At 40.1% G+C, this 18,110-nt stretch overlaps 1 protein-coding gene across 3 annotated transcripts in view; it reads right to left on the reverse strand.

Annotated features, from left to right (window-relative positions):
* The window catches only part of LOC140544105 (F-actin-uncapping protein LRRC16A), a 43,851-nt gene that overhangs the window by 6,196 nt on the left and 19,545 nt on the right, over positions 1-18,110 (reverse strand). For 2 of the 3 annotated variants that reach the window (XM_072667481.1, XM_072667499.1), the window contains 29 exons: positions 18,025-18,095; positions 17,864-17,937; positions 17,507-17,582; positions 17,271-17,359; positions 16,930-17,024; positions 16,028-16,114; positions 15,815-15,918; positions 15,483-15,560; positions 14,999-15,075; positions 14,399-14,503; positions 13,584-13,653; positions 12,557-12,638; positions 12,336-12,435; positions 11,124-11,178; positions 10,837-11,009; positions 10,301-10,369; positions 9,995-10,088; positions 8,766-8,864; positions 8,532-8,660; positions 7,983-8,132; positions 6,897-7,072; positions 6,641-6,728; positions 5,128-5,247; positions 4,764-4,830; positions 4,057-4,271; positions 3,742-3,848; positions 2,347-2,827; positions 1,484-1,529; positions 1,030-1,380 (listed from right to left, as the gene is read on the reverse strand). In XM_072667481.1, the coding sequence (XP_072523582.1) occupies positions 1,030-1,380; positions 1,484-1,529; positions 2,347-2,827; positions 3,742-3,848; positions 4,057-4,271; positions 4,764-4,830; positions 5,128-5,247; positions 6,641-6,728; positions 6,897-7,072; positions 7,983-8,132; positions 8,532-8,660; positions 8,766-8,864; positions 9,995-10,088; positions 10,301-10,369; positions 10,837-11,009; positions 11,124-11,178; positions 12,336-12,435; positions 12,557-12,638; positions 13,584-13,653; positions 14,399-14,503; positions 14,999-15,075; positions 15,483-15,560; positions 15,815-15,918; positions 16,028-16,114; positions 16,930-17,024; positions 17,271-17,359; positions 17,507-17,582; positions 17,864-17,937; positions 18,025-18,095 (3,528 nt within the window). The remainder of the gene's footprint in view (positions 1-1,029; positions 1,381-1,483; positions 1,530-2,346; positions 2,828-3,741; positions 3,849-4,056; positions 4,272-4,763; positions 4,831-5,127; positions 5,248-6,640; positions 6,729-6,896; positions 7,073-7,982; positions 8,133-8,531; positions 8,661-8,765; positions 8,865-9,994; positions 10,089-10,300; positions 10,370-10,836; positions 11,010-11,123; positions 11,179-12,335; positions 12,436-12,556; positions 12,639-13,583; positions 13,654-14,398; positions 14,504-14,998; positions 15,076-15,482; positions 15,561-15,814; positions 15,919-16,027; positions 16,115-16,929; positions 17,025-17,270; positions 17,360-17,506; positions 17,583-17,863; positions 17,938-18,024; positions 18,096-18,110) is intronic. The other variant, XM_072667490.1, reaches the window with a different exon arrangement.

Consider the following 18,110-nt stretch of genomic DNA (forward strand, 5'->3'; position numbering starts at 1 on the left):
AGATTTTAAATGAGAAATGCTTTAATTGCATGAAGAGAACCACTGAAACTATCTATGGGCATGAGCCAATATAAACTATAAGCATTTAAAATAATCACTAAAACCCCTTTAAGATCAGAAAGAACCATTAAAAACTAACAGCATGAACAGGGACGGCACAAGACTTTATGGGGCACTAAGCAGATTTTAATTTGGGGGCTCCCAATGTCACCACCTTAGCACCACAAAAGCTTCAACATTCCATAGGGAGAGAGATATTGTGCAATACACTAAAGGGCCTGGGCCTTTATCGGCCACCCAAGCGGTGCATATCTGCATTTGCTCAACAGTGGCAGCAGCCAACAGCAGGAGTGATTAACTTAGTATTAGTGTGCCATGAAAATAACTGAAAATAAAAATTGTGTTTACCTGTGTAATACCATTTTGATTTATTATTCAATGTTATTTTTAAAATATATATTTTTTATCATGATATCTTGGTGCTCTTTTGGGCCTCCTGGTGGCGTTGGGGCCCTAAGCAAGGGATACTCGACCTTGGGAGCATGAAAAAGAACCACTAAAAACTTTCTAAGCGCACAAAGAAGAACCACTAAAACCTCTCCAAGAGCACGAAGAAGAACCACTAAAACCTCTCCAAGAGCATGAAGAAGAACCACTAAAACCTCTATGAAAGCATGAAGAAGAACGACGGAGAGGAACCAAGACTTAAAAATCCATGACTGTGGATTCCCTCTTGCCGATTTCATTTGGAGAGACTCACAGTCTGTTATATATAGTCATGTGTACTAATTGTACTGTCATGCAAAAACCTTGTCCATCTCCATTTTTGCCAATTTTTACTTAGATATTTTTTTAAATGACTTAGAATTCAATCTTTTACACTGACTTCCACTGAGTGACAGCAGTGATGTGGCTGGGATCTGTTCTTCTTGATATTAAAACACATGGACTGCCCATGGACACTTTTGTTTGTTGTCTGTTTTAAAAGTCAAAATGTTTTTCACTTCAGAATTAAAAGCTAACACTGACCTGCTGAAATGCTGGAGCTGCTGCTGCTGCTTGGTGGACTGGTCAAGGGCACTGGAGGAACCCGAGGACTGGGGAGATGCTCCAGGCTCGGAAGCCTTCCCAGGCTTGGCGGAGGAGAAGGCTGGGTGCTCTGGACAGGTTTGGAGCTGTTGGGATGGGGGGCGAGTGAGGATTTTTTTCCTGCCTGTGTGGAGGCAGGTGTGGGCTTAGCAGTAGGTGCGTGAACAGGTACAGGAGCATGCAGAGGCACACCATGTTTCGGCTGAGAATGCGGAGAGTGGGATCTAAATGCAGGATCTGGATGGCGCTCTTTGTGGAGTAACTTCTCTGCAGTGTCACTGCCTCCCTCACCTGGTGCAAGACGGAATTGTAAAAGAGTTTAGATTACTTAATACATCTTATTACTGCTGTCTGGCTTCAGAAGTAAATTATTCAAAAAGAATAAAACACCAACCATGCTCACACTCAGCTTTGGCTGTAGGAACTGATGATTCAGGTGCCTGCAAAATTATTTAAAGGAAAGAATGGGATCCTGAATAAATAAGCAATCATCAAATAGGCTGATATTCACGCAATGACTCACTGGTATTACCGTCCCAAAGCCTGCCAAAGAGACATTCTCCACACCATTAGACCACCCCTACCAGCCTGGACTGTTTACACAAGACAGACTGGGTTTATAGATTTAAGCTGCTGGGGCCAAATTCTGACCCTACTATTTGTGTACCTATCTGTGTTCCTCCAGTCTTTCACTGTCCAGTTTAAGAGGGCCTGTGCCCACTGGAGCTTAAGTTTCAGTTCAGCTTGACTTACAGAAGTGAAACCTGGGATGGTTTTGTGTGGCTTATCAGCCTCAAGGTTGGACTATGCGTTTCTGCTCACCACAACTGTACAGAGTGATTAACTGAGTTACTGTAGCCTTTCTGTTGCTTCAACCAGTCTGGCTATTCTCTGCTGACCTCTCTCACCAACAAGCTGATTCTGTCTGCTAACCTGCCTCTCACTGGATGTGCTTTCTTTATTACACTACTCTGAGTAAACTCTAGAGATTGTTGTTCTTAAGGTCCCAGAAGATCAGCAGTTCTAGAAATACTCAAACCAGCCTGTCTCACACCAACAATCATGCCAAGCTTAAAATTACTCAGATATCAATTTCTCTATTCTGATGGTTGATGTAAACATTGCCAGAAGCTGCAGACCCATATTTGCATGCTTTTATGCACTGTGCGACTGGTTGATAAGTTACATTAATCAAAACAAATCACATCGTATAAAGGAGAAACTACTGTTTGTGCTGATAGTAAAGGGTGACCTCACCTTCTCCTTCATCTTCTCCTGTTTTGCCCGGAGCTGAGCTAGGAAGTCATTACCCATCACCTGCACCCCTCGGATTCGGCCAGCGGGTGTTGCGTCACGCTTCTTACCCTCCTCTGTGTGACCTTTAGGCTCAGGGGCCACCGCCACATCTCCATAGTCACATGGTCCAGCCTTGTCCACAGGCTGAGAGCTGATTGGCTCAACAGTGTGTTCAGAAACTGGACTTTTGATCGCAGTCTTTGTGGATTCTACTTCATCCGACTCCTCTACAGATGGTGCTGTTGTTATTGGTGGGTTGGCGGTTGTTACCACAGGAACAGTTGTTGTCGGTGTTACACTGGTTGGCACGGTGGAGGGAGTGTGAGGACTGGTGGGTGGGGTTTTGGTGGAGGTCCGAGATTTGATGAGGTTGAAGAAGCCGCTCATGCGAGATTCCCTCTTCCTCTCCCCTTCCACCACTGAGTCTCTCACAGAGGAATGCCTGAGAGAGAGAGAGAAAGAGAGATAGAGAGAGAGAGAGAGAAGAAAGAGATACAGACCACACCATGTCACAGATGCACACTTCTAAGCACAAATGATTTCCTTTCATTTATTACAATCATGATTATTATTATTATTATTATAGTATTTTCACTTTTATGTTCAATACTAATCAAAGCTTTGCTAACATAAGTGTTAAAAGGTGTTTGCCATGCCAAAGAACAGCTGAAATGAATTAACAGAGAAAGAGAGAAACAGAGAGAGAGAGAGAGAGAGAGAGAGAGAGAGAGAAAAGACAGACAGAGAAATAGATACACAGATAGTAGATATACAGACAGACAGACAGACAGAGGGTAGATAGATAAATAGATAGATAGATAGATAGATAGATAGATAGATAAACAGAAAGATGCACAGATGGTAGACAAACAGACAGACACACAGATAGACAGATATACAGGCAGATATATAGACAGATAGATAGATAGATAGATAGATAGATGGATATATATATATATATAGATAGACCAACAGATAGACAAACAGATACACAGATAGCTGATTGATAGACAGACTGACAGACAGTAGATAAAGAGATAGACAGACAGACAGACAGACAACAAGACAACCAGCTACACAAATAGATCCACAGATGGTAGATAGATAGACAGACAGTAGATATAGAGATAGACAGACATGCAGACCGACAGATAGACAAATAGATCCACAGATAGTAGATAGATAGACAGTAGATAGACTGGTAGACAGACAGGCAGACAGAGGTGAAGGAAGTAAGAAACAAAAGAAACTAGACTAAGACTAGAAGAGACTAAATGAAAGCACGACCACATAGAGGGTTGCTCTGTGATTGAGATTATTCAGTTCTAAATGTTAGCAGAACTTGGATCTCTTTACTTGGCTTCAATCTTTGTGACTTTTTTAGCGAAGAACTCGTCCACTCCCTCGTCCACTTTCCCCACTGTCTCATTCTGCTCCACATCTTCAGCAGTGCTCCTGATGGCCTGACACAGAAACAAGACAGATATTACATCACAACATCTATATTTTCATTTTTATTCATAATATTTCTGTCTTTATCATTGTATAGGTTCAAGTAGATATATAGAGTTTACAAGGCATATGAATAAATCTGCTTTGTCTGCACATGAGAGTGAGAGAGAGAGAGAGAGAGAGAGAGAGAGAGAGATCTGGGTTGAAAGCGACTCATACTGGTGGTTTGTTAGATTTGGTGGTCTTTTTCCTGCGGGGTCTCAGTTTAGTGATGTGCTGCAGTTTTGGACTCTCTGTTTCTGGCAGGTTGCTGAAACACACACTCTCCTGCCTCTCTAGCTCCACCTCCACTGGGGCAGGGGGCGGAGGGAGAGGCAGGTCCTCCATGTGGATAGGGACGTGCTCCAGAGCTTTATCCAGATCGAACTCCAGCTCTGAAACAGACCACGGGTAGAACAAATGAACCGAACAACTGCATATGACTCTGGGCTGCACTAACTTGTGACTGTTAACTCAGTCGCCCATAAATCCAGCACTGTCCTGAACTGCTTTAAACTAATATTTTTAACCCCTTAAACCCCAGGAATATTTTCCAGCCACTGATACATGAAGTCTCCTTTAATTAGATTACTTTTGTAGGATTTCATGAATCATAAATTTACAGAAATTTCAGGACTGTAGTTTGTCAGGATTTCTTACAGCACACTGTACAAACAACTCTGAGATTGATTGGTTAAATGGTCTGATTCAGTTATTAATCATAATTATAATAATTTGCAGATCTAAAGGGTTATTATTCATTAATTTATATGAAACTAGTTTGGGATTTACATAACAGGAGCATCAGCAATATTCAGTTAACTGGGCGCAGAATGGTGCATTACGGTTAATTAGAAGTTCATTGGAAGTTTGTTAAATGAGCTTACCGAAGGCCACAGAGACCGGACGCACCATCCTGAAAAGAATACTCTTCCTCTTGGATGTGGGAGTCAGCTTCACATTCAGAAAAAAAACAAGAACAAGAGGTCAGAATAGGAAGGACTGGGTCAGAGGTCATGTCAGTCAGTCAATAAACTGAAATCCTGACTAAAGCAAACAAACAAACAAACAAACAAAAGAGGTTTGGATTTATGTGGGATACTGTATACACCAGCAGTTATATATTTTACAATGGGTTTGAATGCAGCTCAACCAATCAGATTTTAGGACTGGGACTATCTATTTTATCATTTTTATTTTCTTAGGGGGTGGAAGGTTGTAATGCAGTAGTGTTTGCATGTGTGTGTATACCAGTAGGTCAGCTGAAGGTGCTGGAAGGTTCTCTGGCTGCAGTTGTGTCTCATCCACAACTTCGGTCTCCTCTGAATCATGATGCATCAGTGGCTGGCCACGCCTACTCAGGTGCTCCGCCTATGCACAGACACACGTCAGTATGTGTTTGTTTGTGTTTACATGTTAGTGTGTCTCTGTAGGAAAGCAAAAAACGAGTGCGTAATGGCAATCTATCAAGACAATAGACATTGTTCTCTCAAAATTAATCAGCTAGTGTTATTGAAAATGCACTCAATGTTGTAATAAATTCCCAATACTTTAAAAAGAGTAACCAAATTTCAACTCAACTCAACTCAAAAACAGACTAAAACTTAGTAATGTAATACGGTACCTCTAATGCCTATACTGAAAATAAAAGCCCAATGTTAAAATAATGTATTACATTATTGGTATGAATTGTATTAATTTAACAGTAATGACTTTGTATTTACTTATTAGGGTTATTACATTATTAATTTTCCAATAGTTTTGACTAAGTTAAGTGCACTTTCTAAATCACTGTTTAAACTGCAATACAAACATGATTAAAGTGTAAGTGTACATGCAAAGCAAAAGTAGCTGTCCAGAAAACCTGTTCAGTGATAAACTCTGAAGTTGTTAGATTAACAAAAATAACATGTAATTAAATATGCCTGTTTGCTTATTTGCATTTTAAATGCATTATTTTTCATCAAGCCCTGTAAACTCCTCCTTGATATGTGTTGAATGAATCTTCTCAACACTGATTTTGGCCTTTGGCAGATTTCACTTCACATTTGTATAAAGCTTAGATTTTTTTCTATTATAGCAATTGTTCTTTTTATCCTAGTAATTATTTCTCAGTTATCTATATTCTCTAGCCAGTAGTCATTATTTTCTTTGGTATTAACATCTAGTAATAGTCCTCTTTATGTAAATTAGATAAACAATTTAAACAGATCAGGTAAAATTGCATTTTACCATGACATAAGATACGGTAAGATAATAAGATGAGATAATCCTTTATTAGTCCCACAGAGGGGCAATATCCATGCATTACGTTTATTGTTTCTGTCACACAGTAAAATACATTACATTTTGCTGTGTTCCATTTTTTGACATAATATGAATATGGCAGTTTTTTATTGCAATGAAATACAACGTGTAGACCAATAGAAATACTCCAAAATGACTTGGAATAAAACCACTGTCTTCCACTATAAGTTAAGAAAGTTTTTCCCTTCTCCAAAAAAGTTTTGGCATGGCAGCGACAATATACTGCTTAAACCATTAAAAAGCCTATGGATATCCGGCGGGATAAAATTGTTATTACAAACTTCTATTACCAGAGAACAGCCCCACCAGTTTGTACAAAGTCCCTGTAGTTACTGAATAATGCAGCACCTTAGTGTCTAATGAGCCTTTCTGCGTTAAGGGGTTAACTTTTTAGCACCCCCAAAACTTTAAACACCTTCTTCTGTCCTTGTGTTGGACTGTATGTGTAAATACTAACCAGTTTGTGTTGAGAGCGAGAGAGGGACTCTAAAATCTCATCAATGATGCGGTCGGAGAGGAACGAGGCCAAGCTGAGCTTTACTTCACTGAGAGATAAAACAAACAGACACAAGCATTACTAAACTAACAGTAATATTTCAAGTCATAAAAGCACCATTCACAAACCACTTCAGACACGTGTTTCTAAATCTGAGGAAATAGTTCCATTGACGACAGCGCAACAGAAGGGGTGTGTGTGTGCATGTGTGGGAGACCTGATCTTGTTGATAATGTCGACGGCAGACTGCTTAAGCAGAGTGTTGGTGATGAAGGACTGGGGCACACTCATCTTCCCTTCGCTTGCCCGCATCAGAGCCGGTCTCAAGTTGGCTTTGTGCATCACGTGAGGACACACACTCTCCGCCGTGTCCACCATGGACACTAACAAACTCTACACACACACACAAACCAATTCACCATATCGACAACAGAAAGTATTTTTGGAGTAACTGTCTCTACTGTCCAGACAGGGCTTTCTACAAGATTTGGAGCATTACTGTGAGGATATGATTGCCACAAAAGTGTTAGTGAGGTCAGGATGTTGGATGATCACCACCCCACCTCATTCCCAACTCCCCAGCTCATTCCAAAAGTACTGGATGGAGCACCAACCATCATTCCAGAAAACACAGGTCCATAGCCCACTGATGACTGATGACTTTATACCCCTCTAGCACACGCTTGCCAATAAAAGCAAAGTTTATCTTTCTTTTTTTTCATAAAAGAAAAATCAGTGCATTTCATTCTGAAGCAGAATAACAGGGTGATAAATAAGCTTGTTAAAAAGCATCAGAAAATTTTTCACCCCACAGTCAAATACCTAAAATTAATACATCAAACAACACCTTAAAACACTAATGAATGCTCTCTATGGTACCTTTAAAAGGTTAAAAAAGAAGCAAACATTTGTTTTTTTCCAATGTGACAAATTACAGGCCTGAAAACAACTAACCAGAAAACAGTTTGGCTCTAACAAACTACCCTATTTACAGCACAGCCTCAAACTAATCTAAATATGATATACTATGTTATTGTGTAGTGATGACCGATGTTAGTCTGTCCTTAACAAATTGACAGAATTAAAAGAAAAGTTCAATGGTCAATGGGTGTTAAAAGGACCAACATAATTGTCTGTGATTGTTCAGCCAGCCCCCCTTACATTAAACCAGTTCCTCCAGGACTTTTGAGTTTAAGTGATTTGACAGCTATGTCTGGTCTCCATTGCTCCTGCTGGCTCTGAACACAACTTTTCACTGGACCTGTCATTACTGTTGGTGAGGTGTGTTTATGGTGAAACTCACCTGCAGCTGCTGGTCTATGACCAAACTGATCTCTCCAACCATCGACTGCAGTTTCTCCTGGATAGGCCCTGCCCATGGGCTCTCCCCGCACTCAGACACACCTCCCCCTCCACGGCTCTTCGAGCGCAGGTGGTACATATTGGCCAAAAGCTACAGAGATTAGAGAGTGTCCATGTACACGATCAATGAAGTTTATTACATTATTCAGTTTTAATTGTACGAATAATTTAAGATAGAAATAGAGTGAACTGCACATAATATGGAAAGTTTAGATATGAGGTATTTTGTTGTTTTTTTTGGAACAAGGTTATTAAATGACAAATAATACTGTAATTTAATGTATTTAATTTAATTTGTATTAAATTTACCTAATTGTGGCTATATCACATTAATGGTATCTCACCAAAACTATAGCAAGCTAGTCTATGTTTTACTGGCTGGCTAAGGTACTCATGAAGCTCAGGTTTGTTGGTTTGATGGTTTACTGTAATTTTTGGCATATAGGCTAAGATGTGGAGTGCAAGGTGTGTTTGTGTGTGTTAGTCTCACTCTTTTTGAGTTACGGGCGTCCTGTACGAGTTTCTCAGCTGCTTTCATGTCCTCCTGGACACTCTCTCTTTCATTGAAGCGAAGTGAGTTCAAATGGTCTTGCACCTTCACACACAATCTGTCAATCATCTACACAAACAGACATGTGTGTTAAATTGTATATACTGATCAGTTAACCTTGTAGTTTCATGCACAAACTGTCAATCACCCACATACACACACATACTGTATGACCTGCTGTGTGGTGGATGTGACAATGCCCTGCTGTAGTCTGTAGGCCTGTTCTTGCAGGTATTTCCTCGTCTCATGGTTCCTCAATAGATACTGTTCCATCTGGTGACACACACACACACACACACACACACACACATTGCATTTAGTTTTTGCAAACCTTATAATGAAATAATTTGCCTAATGATGCAATAGAGGGTTTTGACCATTAAAGCAACGTTATGTAGATAAAAATGTACATTAAAACAGCAGCTTCCGAATCATGTAGATGCTCCACTGATTGTAATAGGGAGACAAGCAGAAAGCTGATACTGCACTATGGAACTTGGTGGAGCTGCATGAGACCTCTTGCCACAACTGTGTAACGCTGCATAACCTGAGTAATTTTTGTTAAAATCATGTAATATTACTTTACTGCCCACATGCTTCTTTACCTTCAGATGGCTCTGCTTGTCAACGAATGCATTTGTACAGCTATCCATGAGGGGGCGCTTTAAGCAGAATTTGTATTTACAGTTGTGGTGTGAAAGTGAATTATACTCCCCAACTGTAGAGGGAGCCCAGGAGCAAAAAAACCAAACAAGACTCACATAATTGCTTTAATGTAATACCACACACTGTTAAAAGACATAAGATCCTTGATGAACGTTTAGAGGTTCTTCAATTTGAAACTGTGGAGGAACCTTCAAGAAAAGGTTTTTAAAGGAAAAAGGTTCCTTGAAGTTTCCTCAAAGCTCCTGAAGATGTTCATCCTGTAACATAAGCATTGAGGCAGGCTGCATGTGCCGAGGGACTTTATTAGGGCTACAGCAATACTCGTTGTCAGGACAGGCAGAGGTCAGAAAACAGACAGGCAGGTATACCACCACCATAATAAATCCATAATCTAAGGAGCAGAACAAAGTGACTTGATAAAGAGCACTCCAAACAGAGTTGCTTAAGAGAATTCCTCATCATTTCAATCATGGACAGCACCTGTATGACTTGTGCATGAGCTCCCAATTGAGGCCAGCAGAGGGAGATATTACATCTCCACAGACTCTAAACTAAAGAACCTCCAAGTTCCTCAAGGATCTCATAGTTTTAACAGTGTAGTTACCAATAATATCATACTGCATTATTAAGTTTGATTACATTTTAGTTGAGTGTACAATTTTACCACATTTCTGAGTATTTTTACATTACTGGGAAATGATTACAGTATTAAGCTACTACACCCCTCTCCTGCTGACCTTCATGAGGGCATCCTCAGTTTTCTCTGGGCTGGATTTAAGAGCCAGCGCAGCATCCATGATGGGCACTGGCATGAAGCGGATAGTATAATTCCTGCAGGGCACAAAATACAAAGCACTTTGTACTTTATACACATACACCCATATTTCTGGTCACAGTTGTCCTTGCATTTCCATTTTCTTTACTTTGTGGAAATTTTTCATGATTAACAGACCAATAAAAATGTCCCAAATGACCTACAATAAACTCTTACTACAGTGAATTTCGCTGAAAGTTGTACAAGGTTTTACGTAAATCTGACTCACTTTTCCAAAGCAGCTGCCACATCCTGTAGACCCTGTGCACTGACATTGTTCTTGTCCCAAATCACAGTCCTAAAACACACGCAAATATTTATTTAATGAAAACTGAAAATAACCCTTTTCAGGTTTAGCAAACATTTTAGCACCCTGTAAAAATGAGTAAGAAGCTTCTTATCTGGACAGTTTATTTATTATTGTTCATTTACTCAGTAAAACACTAATATTAGAATAAATACTAATAATAGTAAAAAGAAGTGATTTTACATTGCTAATTATCTCTAACATCTCCAGAGCTCTCCTAATGGGGGGTCTAGTGTAGTCTCTAGATATCATCTAACGCCTGTTTTGGTGAAGCAGTGCTTAATGTTAATATCAAATCAGGTGAGCTGGTGATGGAACCGAACACATGCAGTTCGTACTGGTAGTGAAATCTACCAATCCAGTTTGGTTGTTCAGTGGGTAGGTATCTTTTTTTCCTGGAAAAAGTGAAACTAATGTTTCCTCATTTAAATTTGTGTGTGTGTGTAAATAAGTGTAACCTGAGTTTAGTGTTGATTTGAAGAGCTTTGGCCAGCATCTTGGCCCCCATGTCCCCCATGGCGTTTCCGCTAATGTCAAGGCGGGTCAGAGAGCTGTTTCCTCCCACAGCGTTTAGCACTATGGACAGATCTGCTTTCAGCTTTGAGTCAGCCAGTGAGAGAGAGCTCAGTGGCTAAACACCCACAGAACACACAGATACATGTCAATAAGCATAATTTAGGGACTGTTTTACACTTAAAAGATGAAGTAAAGGCAAATGAACCTAGCCTGATATATGAACACTCACAGATTCCTCCTCCTGGATCATGAGGACCAGACTGCTCAGCACCTGCCCTAGATTCCTGTGCGCACACACAGACACAGACACACTACAATCAGGCTAAAAGTCAGAAACTGACCACTGTCCAATAATTAAAGCTTTTAGTAAATGTTTGTGTTATTATGTCAGAATAATTACTACAAAAATGGTCGTCTCTAATTCATCTACACTACAGTTCAAAAGGATGAGGTTCCCAGACATATTCTAGTCAATGGAAAACCACAGGGCTTTCATAGAAGGATTAAAGACTTGTGGGGATAATAAAATACATGTCTGTAATTTACTTCAGTTCTTTTAATAGAAATTCCATGACGTTTGGTAAAAAAATAATTACATTTTGGTTAAAAATTGCCTGTGCTCTTCCATTGGTCAGGACCTAATTAGCATAACTGAACACCTAAATGCATCAGATTAACCATCAATATATTTAGGAACTGCTTGTGGGCACAGCTCTGTTAGCCAAGGGCATCTGAATTTCACCTTTAAGCCAAATGTTTTTGGACTAATTTACACAAAATAAACCACCTGGAACACCATAGCAACCACCTAGCAGCACCACAGCAACCACCAAGGATACCATAGCAACCACCTAGCAGCACCACAGCAACCACCCAGGTCCAGTTAAACATCTGTCCAGTTCATTCTTCATCTCATAGCTGTAAATCTAAAACTTTATTCTTAATCTACACATTATGAACATCAACTTGATCAGTCTCTCTGCCTGAATAAAGGCATCACTTGGCCAATTTGGGAAATAAGTTGGGAGTTTTGAGCTTTTGTTTACAGTAACAAAATCAGCCACCAAGATCTGTGCCAACTAAAACACACTGCAGGAACTGCAGTCTTTAGTTTAGAGTTATCATCTAACACCTGATTTGGTTAATCAGTGCTTTGTGGAAGTAGCTGTTACAAATGGAATATATGTCCTCTTTACCGAAAGAGTTACTATTTAACTTCAACAGGGAATTCATCAGTATTTTCCAGTTTTTAACCAAGATTCAACATTTACGGCCCAAACTCAGAAAAGTCATGGCTTGAAAGTATGGACTCAACTTTACATACAACCATTTAACTATTGTCTACAGTGGTCTTGGGACAATCTAGGGTTGCAACACTGCAACTCCAGGTTGAGAAGTTAAACTCCTGGTTAAGACTAAACAAACTGTTAATAACACTCACTTGGATTTGATGTTGCTGAAATTCTTCCCCAGAGACAGATTTCTGATGGAGCGGTTTTTAGCCAGCCACACCAGCAGAGTGGTCAGATCAGAGTCCAAACCTGCAACCAAAGAACATCAGCATGGAATCACACATGTAATGTTTTAGATGGCCTGCTGTGGGAATGATGGAAGGGCTATAAATACAGTAAGGAAAGTATGTGTGAGTTTGTGTGTTCTGACCATTGTCTGATATGTCCAGGCTGGAGATGTTGGGTATTTCAGCTATACAGCCCTCCAGAATCTGAGATCCAGCTGATCGCAGCTAGACAAACACAATTATATTTTTTATTGGCAAGAACTACTAGCTGTTTTGAAAAACTTATTTCATAGCTGCGTGTTTACTTTAGCTGTGGTAAGAAAGCAGGGGACCCAAGGTCCATTCTCCATAGTAGTCTAAACCCCCTGCCTAACACCTAACCAGACCAGACCAGAGACCAAGAGATAAACTGCCAAAGGCCCAAGGACCTGTGAAATCTGGTTCTGTAGAGGGCCATTTGGGCTATGGTCATGCATATTTAAGTTTGTTTGGTGGTTGGATGACAGGTATGTGTGAATAGAGGCCACACTGGGTTACTCAAGACCTTTGTCTGTGTTGTCTCTAAGCTAAGTAGTTAGCTGAGCTAACTACTAGGTCACCATTCCCAGGAATGTGCCACAAAGCAATGCCAGAGAAGATTTTTCTCCTTTTGAAGGTTTAGAGAAGAGTATATGAAACATATTTACCAATGTAAAGGTTCTTCACACTCAAATCTCTTTAACACAAATGGTTATATATAGTTCAATAGTTCATCTATGCTAATGTTGAAAGAACACTTTGTAGGAAGTGTGTAGATCTGTGGCAAGCATGTGTTTATTACAAGTATATTCAGATATAATTGTATGAAGAATGTTGACATATAATCAACCTGTAATCAATGCCAACCCCACCCCACACGACAAAAGACCTAATCCTCCCCTGTAGCGACTATAGACACTACTAAAAATAGACTGGCAAGCAAAGCTTTCACACATGTGTCCATAATGTGACTTTTTGCAGTTGCGAAACATCAGTCATAAAGCGTTCTTTCCACCCTCATTAACTTCCTTTGTAAGGAAATCTGCGGTTGCAGTAACATCCTCAACACACACACAGTCATCAGTAAAATAAGTGCAAGTGTCTAAAGGTCACAGTAAAACTAAAAGGTCCCAGGTCTCAGTGTTGCTTTACCTCACAGCTGCTAAGATCCAAAGAGATGTCTTTCAGGTTGGGGTTACTGGCCAGACCCAGCAACAGAGCTCTAACACACAGACACACACACACATACACACTTGTCATACTGTGTGCAAGTTTTGGGCACCAGTGAAAATTAGAATTACAAAGCTCCTTATGTGGGCAGTAAAGCACTAATATTAAAATAAATACTAATATAATTCATACAGAGAGTTGTGGTTTAATGATGTAAAATTAAGTGAGCTGGTGATGGGATTAAACACATCTTCTGCCCAATACTGTATGTTCCATATAAATTACATCTACACAGTCATATCAGAATATTATGACCACCTGTCTTATAGTGGGAATGACCTCTCTTGGTTTGGATGACACTAATGAGACGTCCTGACATGGACTGTATTAGGTCCTTCATTATAGAGGTTAGCTGGTCTATAGTAGTGCGTCAATTGCTCAGTACCACTCACCGAAGTCGCCGCCCCCCCACAGGCATCAATGGCCCATGGAGCACCGATGTTACGTTGTTGGAAGGCACTCGAAGTGCAAGTTGCTTCTGTGACGTCCCGGGCAAATTTAATTCAAAACCTAGGGGTGGTCATAATATTCTGATATGATTGTGACAATAGGTAAAGGGTGGTAGCATCTCAGACACTTTGTGGGATGTTGCAGAGCTGCCGCAGTAAGGGTGTACCGCAGATGGACTTCTCGCATATGAAGTGACTCCCAACTGCATAACATTGGTACCCCACGGACAGAGCCAAGTGTGGGTATACCCACTATTAGGTAGGTGGTCATAATGGGCTGCAACTCACTTGAGGGCCTCTAGAGGAAGCTTGGTACCCGAGAGGACGATGGTGTTGAGGGCCTGAGCACTGTTGAAGAACTGCTTGAAGGAAGAGGGTAACTCCTTCCCCCTCCTGCAGGGGGAGCAAAGGAGGCAAAGTAGGAAAATAATCAGTTTTCATAGTTTTTAGTTTTGAGTGTTTACTGTGCAGAGCTGTGAGCTGTGTGTGTGTGAGAATGTGTGTGTTTGGCTCGATTCATTTGTTTTCTGTCTAGAATTAATTTGAATTACTGTTTTTACAATCGGTTAAACAGAACACTACAGAAATCTGCAGATAATGGCACATAAACATTAATTAAATAATTATTTATAATTATATACACTATTGCAGTAACTGTCTCTACTGTCCAGGATAGGCTTTCTACTAGATTGTGAAGCATTGCTGTGAGGACTTGATTGCATTCAGCAACAAGAGCCTTAGTAAAGTCAGAGGTCAGGATAGGCAATATTTCTTTACAGGGACGAGGCAAGCTGTGTTCATACATTTGCATATGTGTGCCACTTAAAACAGCCGAATGCACTATTTCATTTATACATGATTTATTAGTAGTAATTTTATCTTTCTTACTTGAAACTGAAGACACTCTTTGACATGTTGAGAACAGAAAGGTGCTTTAGAGAGCCTCGTAATAAAGAGGAACAAACCTAAAAAAGCATACACATACACACACACACATTAAAAAAGTACAATATCTTATAATACTTTTCTAATCATGAGCTAATACTGTCGCCCTGAGCTAATATCTGCAGTAGCAGTAGGCTTGATCTACAAATGAATCTGTGGTAATATTTATTTTTATAATGTGAACATTGTACAGTACAATGAAACTGTTCTCTTCAAATATCCCAGCTTAGAAAGCCAGGGTCCGAAGGCAGAGCCACAGCACCCCTGGAGAAGAGAGGGTTAAGGGCCTTGCTAACTTGTTTGACAAATTAGTGGGTAGAGGGGAGGAATCTGTGTATTAGTGACCTGAGGTGGTTTGTATTGAAAGTTTACAGTGTAGGAGATGGTTTAGGTGTAAGAGATGTGTTAACATGTTGGAAGTGCTGACCAAGTCCAGGGAGCAGTCACAGTTGGACAGGTCCAGAGTCTGCAGGCTGTTCGGCTGACCCAGGAAATTCCACAGATTCTGCATAGAAACAGACGATGATGGAGATGATGGTGGCAATGATGGTGGTGGTAACAGTGGCGACAGTGATGATGGTAGTGTGGTGGTGATAATAGTGATTATAACAATGATGGTGATGCTGATGAAGGCGTTAATGTTAATTTTTGTGGTGGTGGTGGTGATGATGATGATAATCACAATTACAATTATACTGCTTTATAACATGATCAACAATGGACAGTTGTGTGTGTGTATGTGTGTGTGTGTGCACATACAGGCAGGTCATCCCCCCTCAGTGTGTTCCCAGACAGGTCAAGGTGTATTAGTGTGTTGAAGATGGAGGGATTTGAACACAGACCCTGGGCCAGAATGTTCACACCTGAAAAAACACACAGTGAAACTAGTAACTCACTTTCCTGACAGTTGTATGTGTGTGCTGACCCAGTCACGGGTGTATGTATGTATGTATGTGTGTGTGATATATTTACCTTTAGTTGAGAGGGAGTTTTTGGAAAGGTTTAGATGTTTTAGACCAGTTGAAAGTTTTCCTAGTGAAGAGCTCAGAGATGCAATGCCTGAGAAACACATCATCATCATCATCATCATCATCACTATAACAATAATCATCACTACCACAATACCATCATAATATATAAACATAATTATGACCACAACATTATTACCACCATCACATCACTGTCACCATTACCACTACTGTCTTTGTCATCACCGCCCATCACCACAATCACTGTCACCATAATTATCACTATCATCACTATCACGATTATCATCACCATCACCACCATTATCATCAGCTTTAGCATCAACATCCATCATTATTGCTACCAATCCACATCATCATCACTATCATTGTCTATAATTATCAATTATCATTGTCTATAATTATCAGTTTCACTGTCATCACCCATCAGCACCATCACCTATCGTCACTACCATCATCACCATCATTGCTACCACCATTATACTCATCACCACCATCACCCAGCATGTCACAATTATCATTACCACCATTGCTATCATCATCATGATCCATCATCACCCATTATCACTCATCATCACTATCATCATCATGGTTACTATTATTATCATTATTATCATCAGCATCACAGACCTGATTATCAACACCATTACTACCATCATCACTTTCAACAAAATCAGTCATCATCTGTACCATGACTATCATCACTACCACCATGACCACCATCCCCATCATCTCTACCATCACCATCAGTACCATCACCCCATCAAAACACCATGACCATCACCAACATCAGGACAATGACACTCATCACCAGCATCATGTCAATCTGCCTGAAATCGAACTGAAAACTTTGATGCTTGTATTTTCAGCTGTGTGTGTATGTGGTACCTTTGTCCTCCAAAGAGTTGTTGGCCAGGATGAGTGTGTGTAGAGCAGAGTGTGGGTTCTGGCTTAGAGCATTGGCCAACTTCTGTGCAAAATCACTAAAACAAACACACAAACACACACACACACACACACACACACACATACACACACACACAATCTATAAACACTTCTATGCAGTGTGTATAAGGATGGATATGATTTATAAGGAATGACAACAACTTTACACACAAAAATGCAATTATCTGAATGAATGTGTATATTTGTATTTGTGTGTGTGTGTGAGTGTGAGTGTTTGTGTGTGTGTGTGTGTGTGTGTGTTTGCAGGTTTGTGTTTTGCTTACGCTTTGAGTCCTGTGTTTTCCAAAACCAGCTCCTCTAGCCTACTAGAACGAGCCACTACTCTTAAGATCTGATCACACAAATCTGTTGACTACACACCAAACACACACACACACACACACACACACACACACACAATACAGAATACAGAATACAGAATACAGAATATATCAGTAGTAAAAACACGATCATTGATAAAAACATGCATAAAGAAAAAAGTGAGAAAGGTGAGCAGTACCAGTCTGTAGTCCTTTAGGGAGAGTCTGGTGAACCACTGGTTGTACTCCAGCACAGCCACAATGCCCATCAGATCCCTTAGCACAGCAGAGAGTACAACACAGCATATAAACACACAGTCATCCTACAGTATGTGCGCTAATGAGTGACATTACAAAGCTATTAAAATGTGTGTATCCTGCTTTTGTTGGACTTTATGACTCTGGTCTATAATTATAATATATCTATATATCTATCTATATATATATATATATATATATATATATATATATATATAATATTTCCATGGGTGATCGTGTTTAAAAAAAAAAACACATTCATCAGCCAGTTACTGCAAGTCACTGTTGGTGTGTGTTACCTGTTCTCCAGGTGGATGAAGTCCTGTAGGTTGAGCTCTCGTGTGTCCTGGGTGAGGTAAATAGTGTCCACATCCTGGAGACAAAGGAATGGAAGGAGAGATTAGGAGAGAAGAAAGAGAAAGAGATAGAGAGAGAAAGAGAGAAAGAGAGTTATACATACCCACTGCACCTCATCTCTATAGGGCAGCCCTTGCTGATCACATACACACCAGTACATGCGAGAGAATGCACCTGCAGAGGGAGAGA

This window comes from Salminus brasiliensis, chromosome 2 (genome assembly GCF_030463535.1).
Source record: "Salminus brasiliensis chromosome 2, fSalBra1.hap2, whole genome shotgun sequence".
NCBI lineage: Eukaryota > Metazoa > Chordata > Actinopteri > Characiformes > Bryconidae > Salminus > Salminus brasiliensis.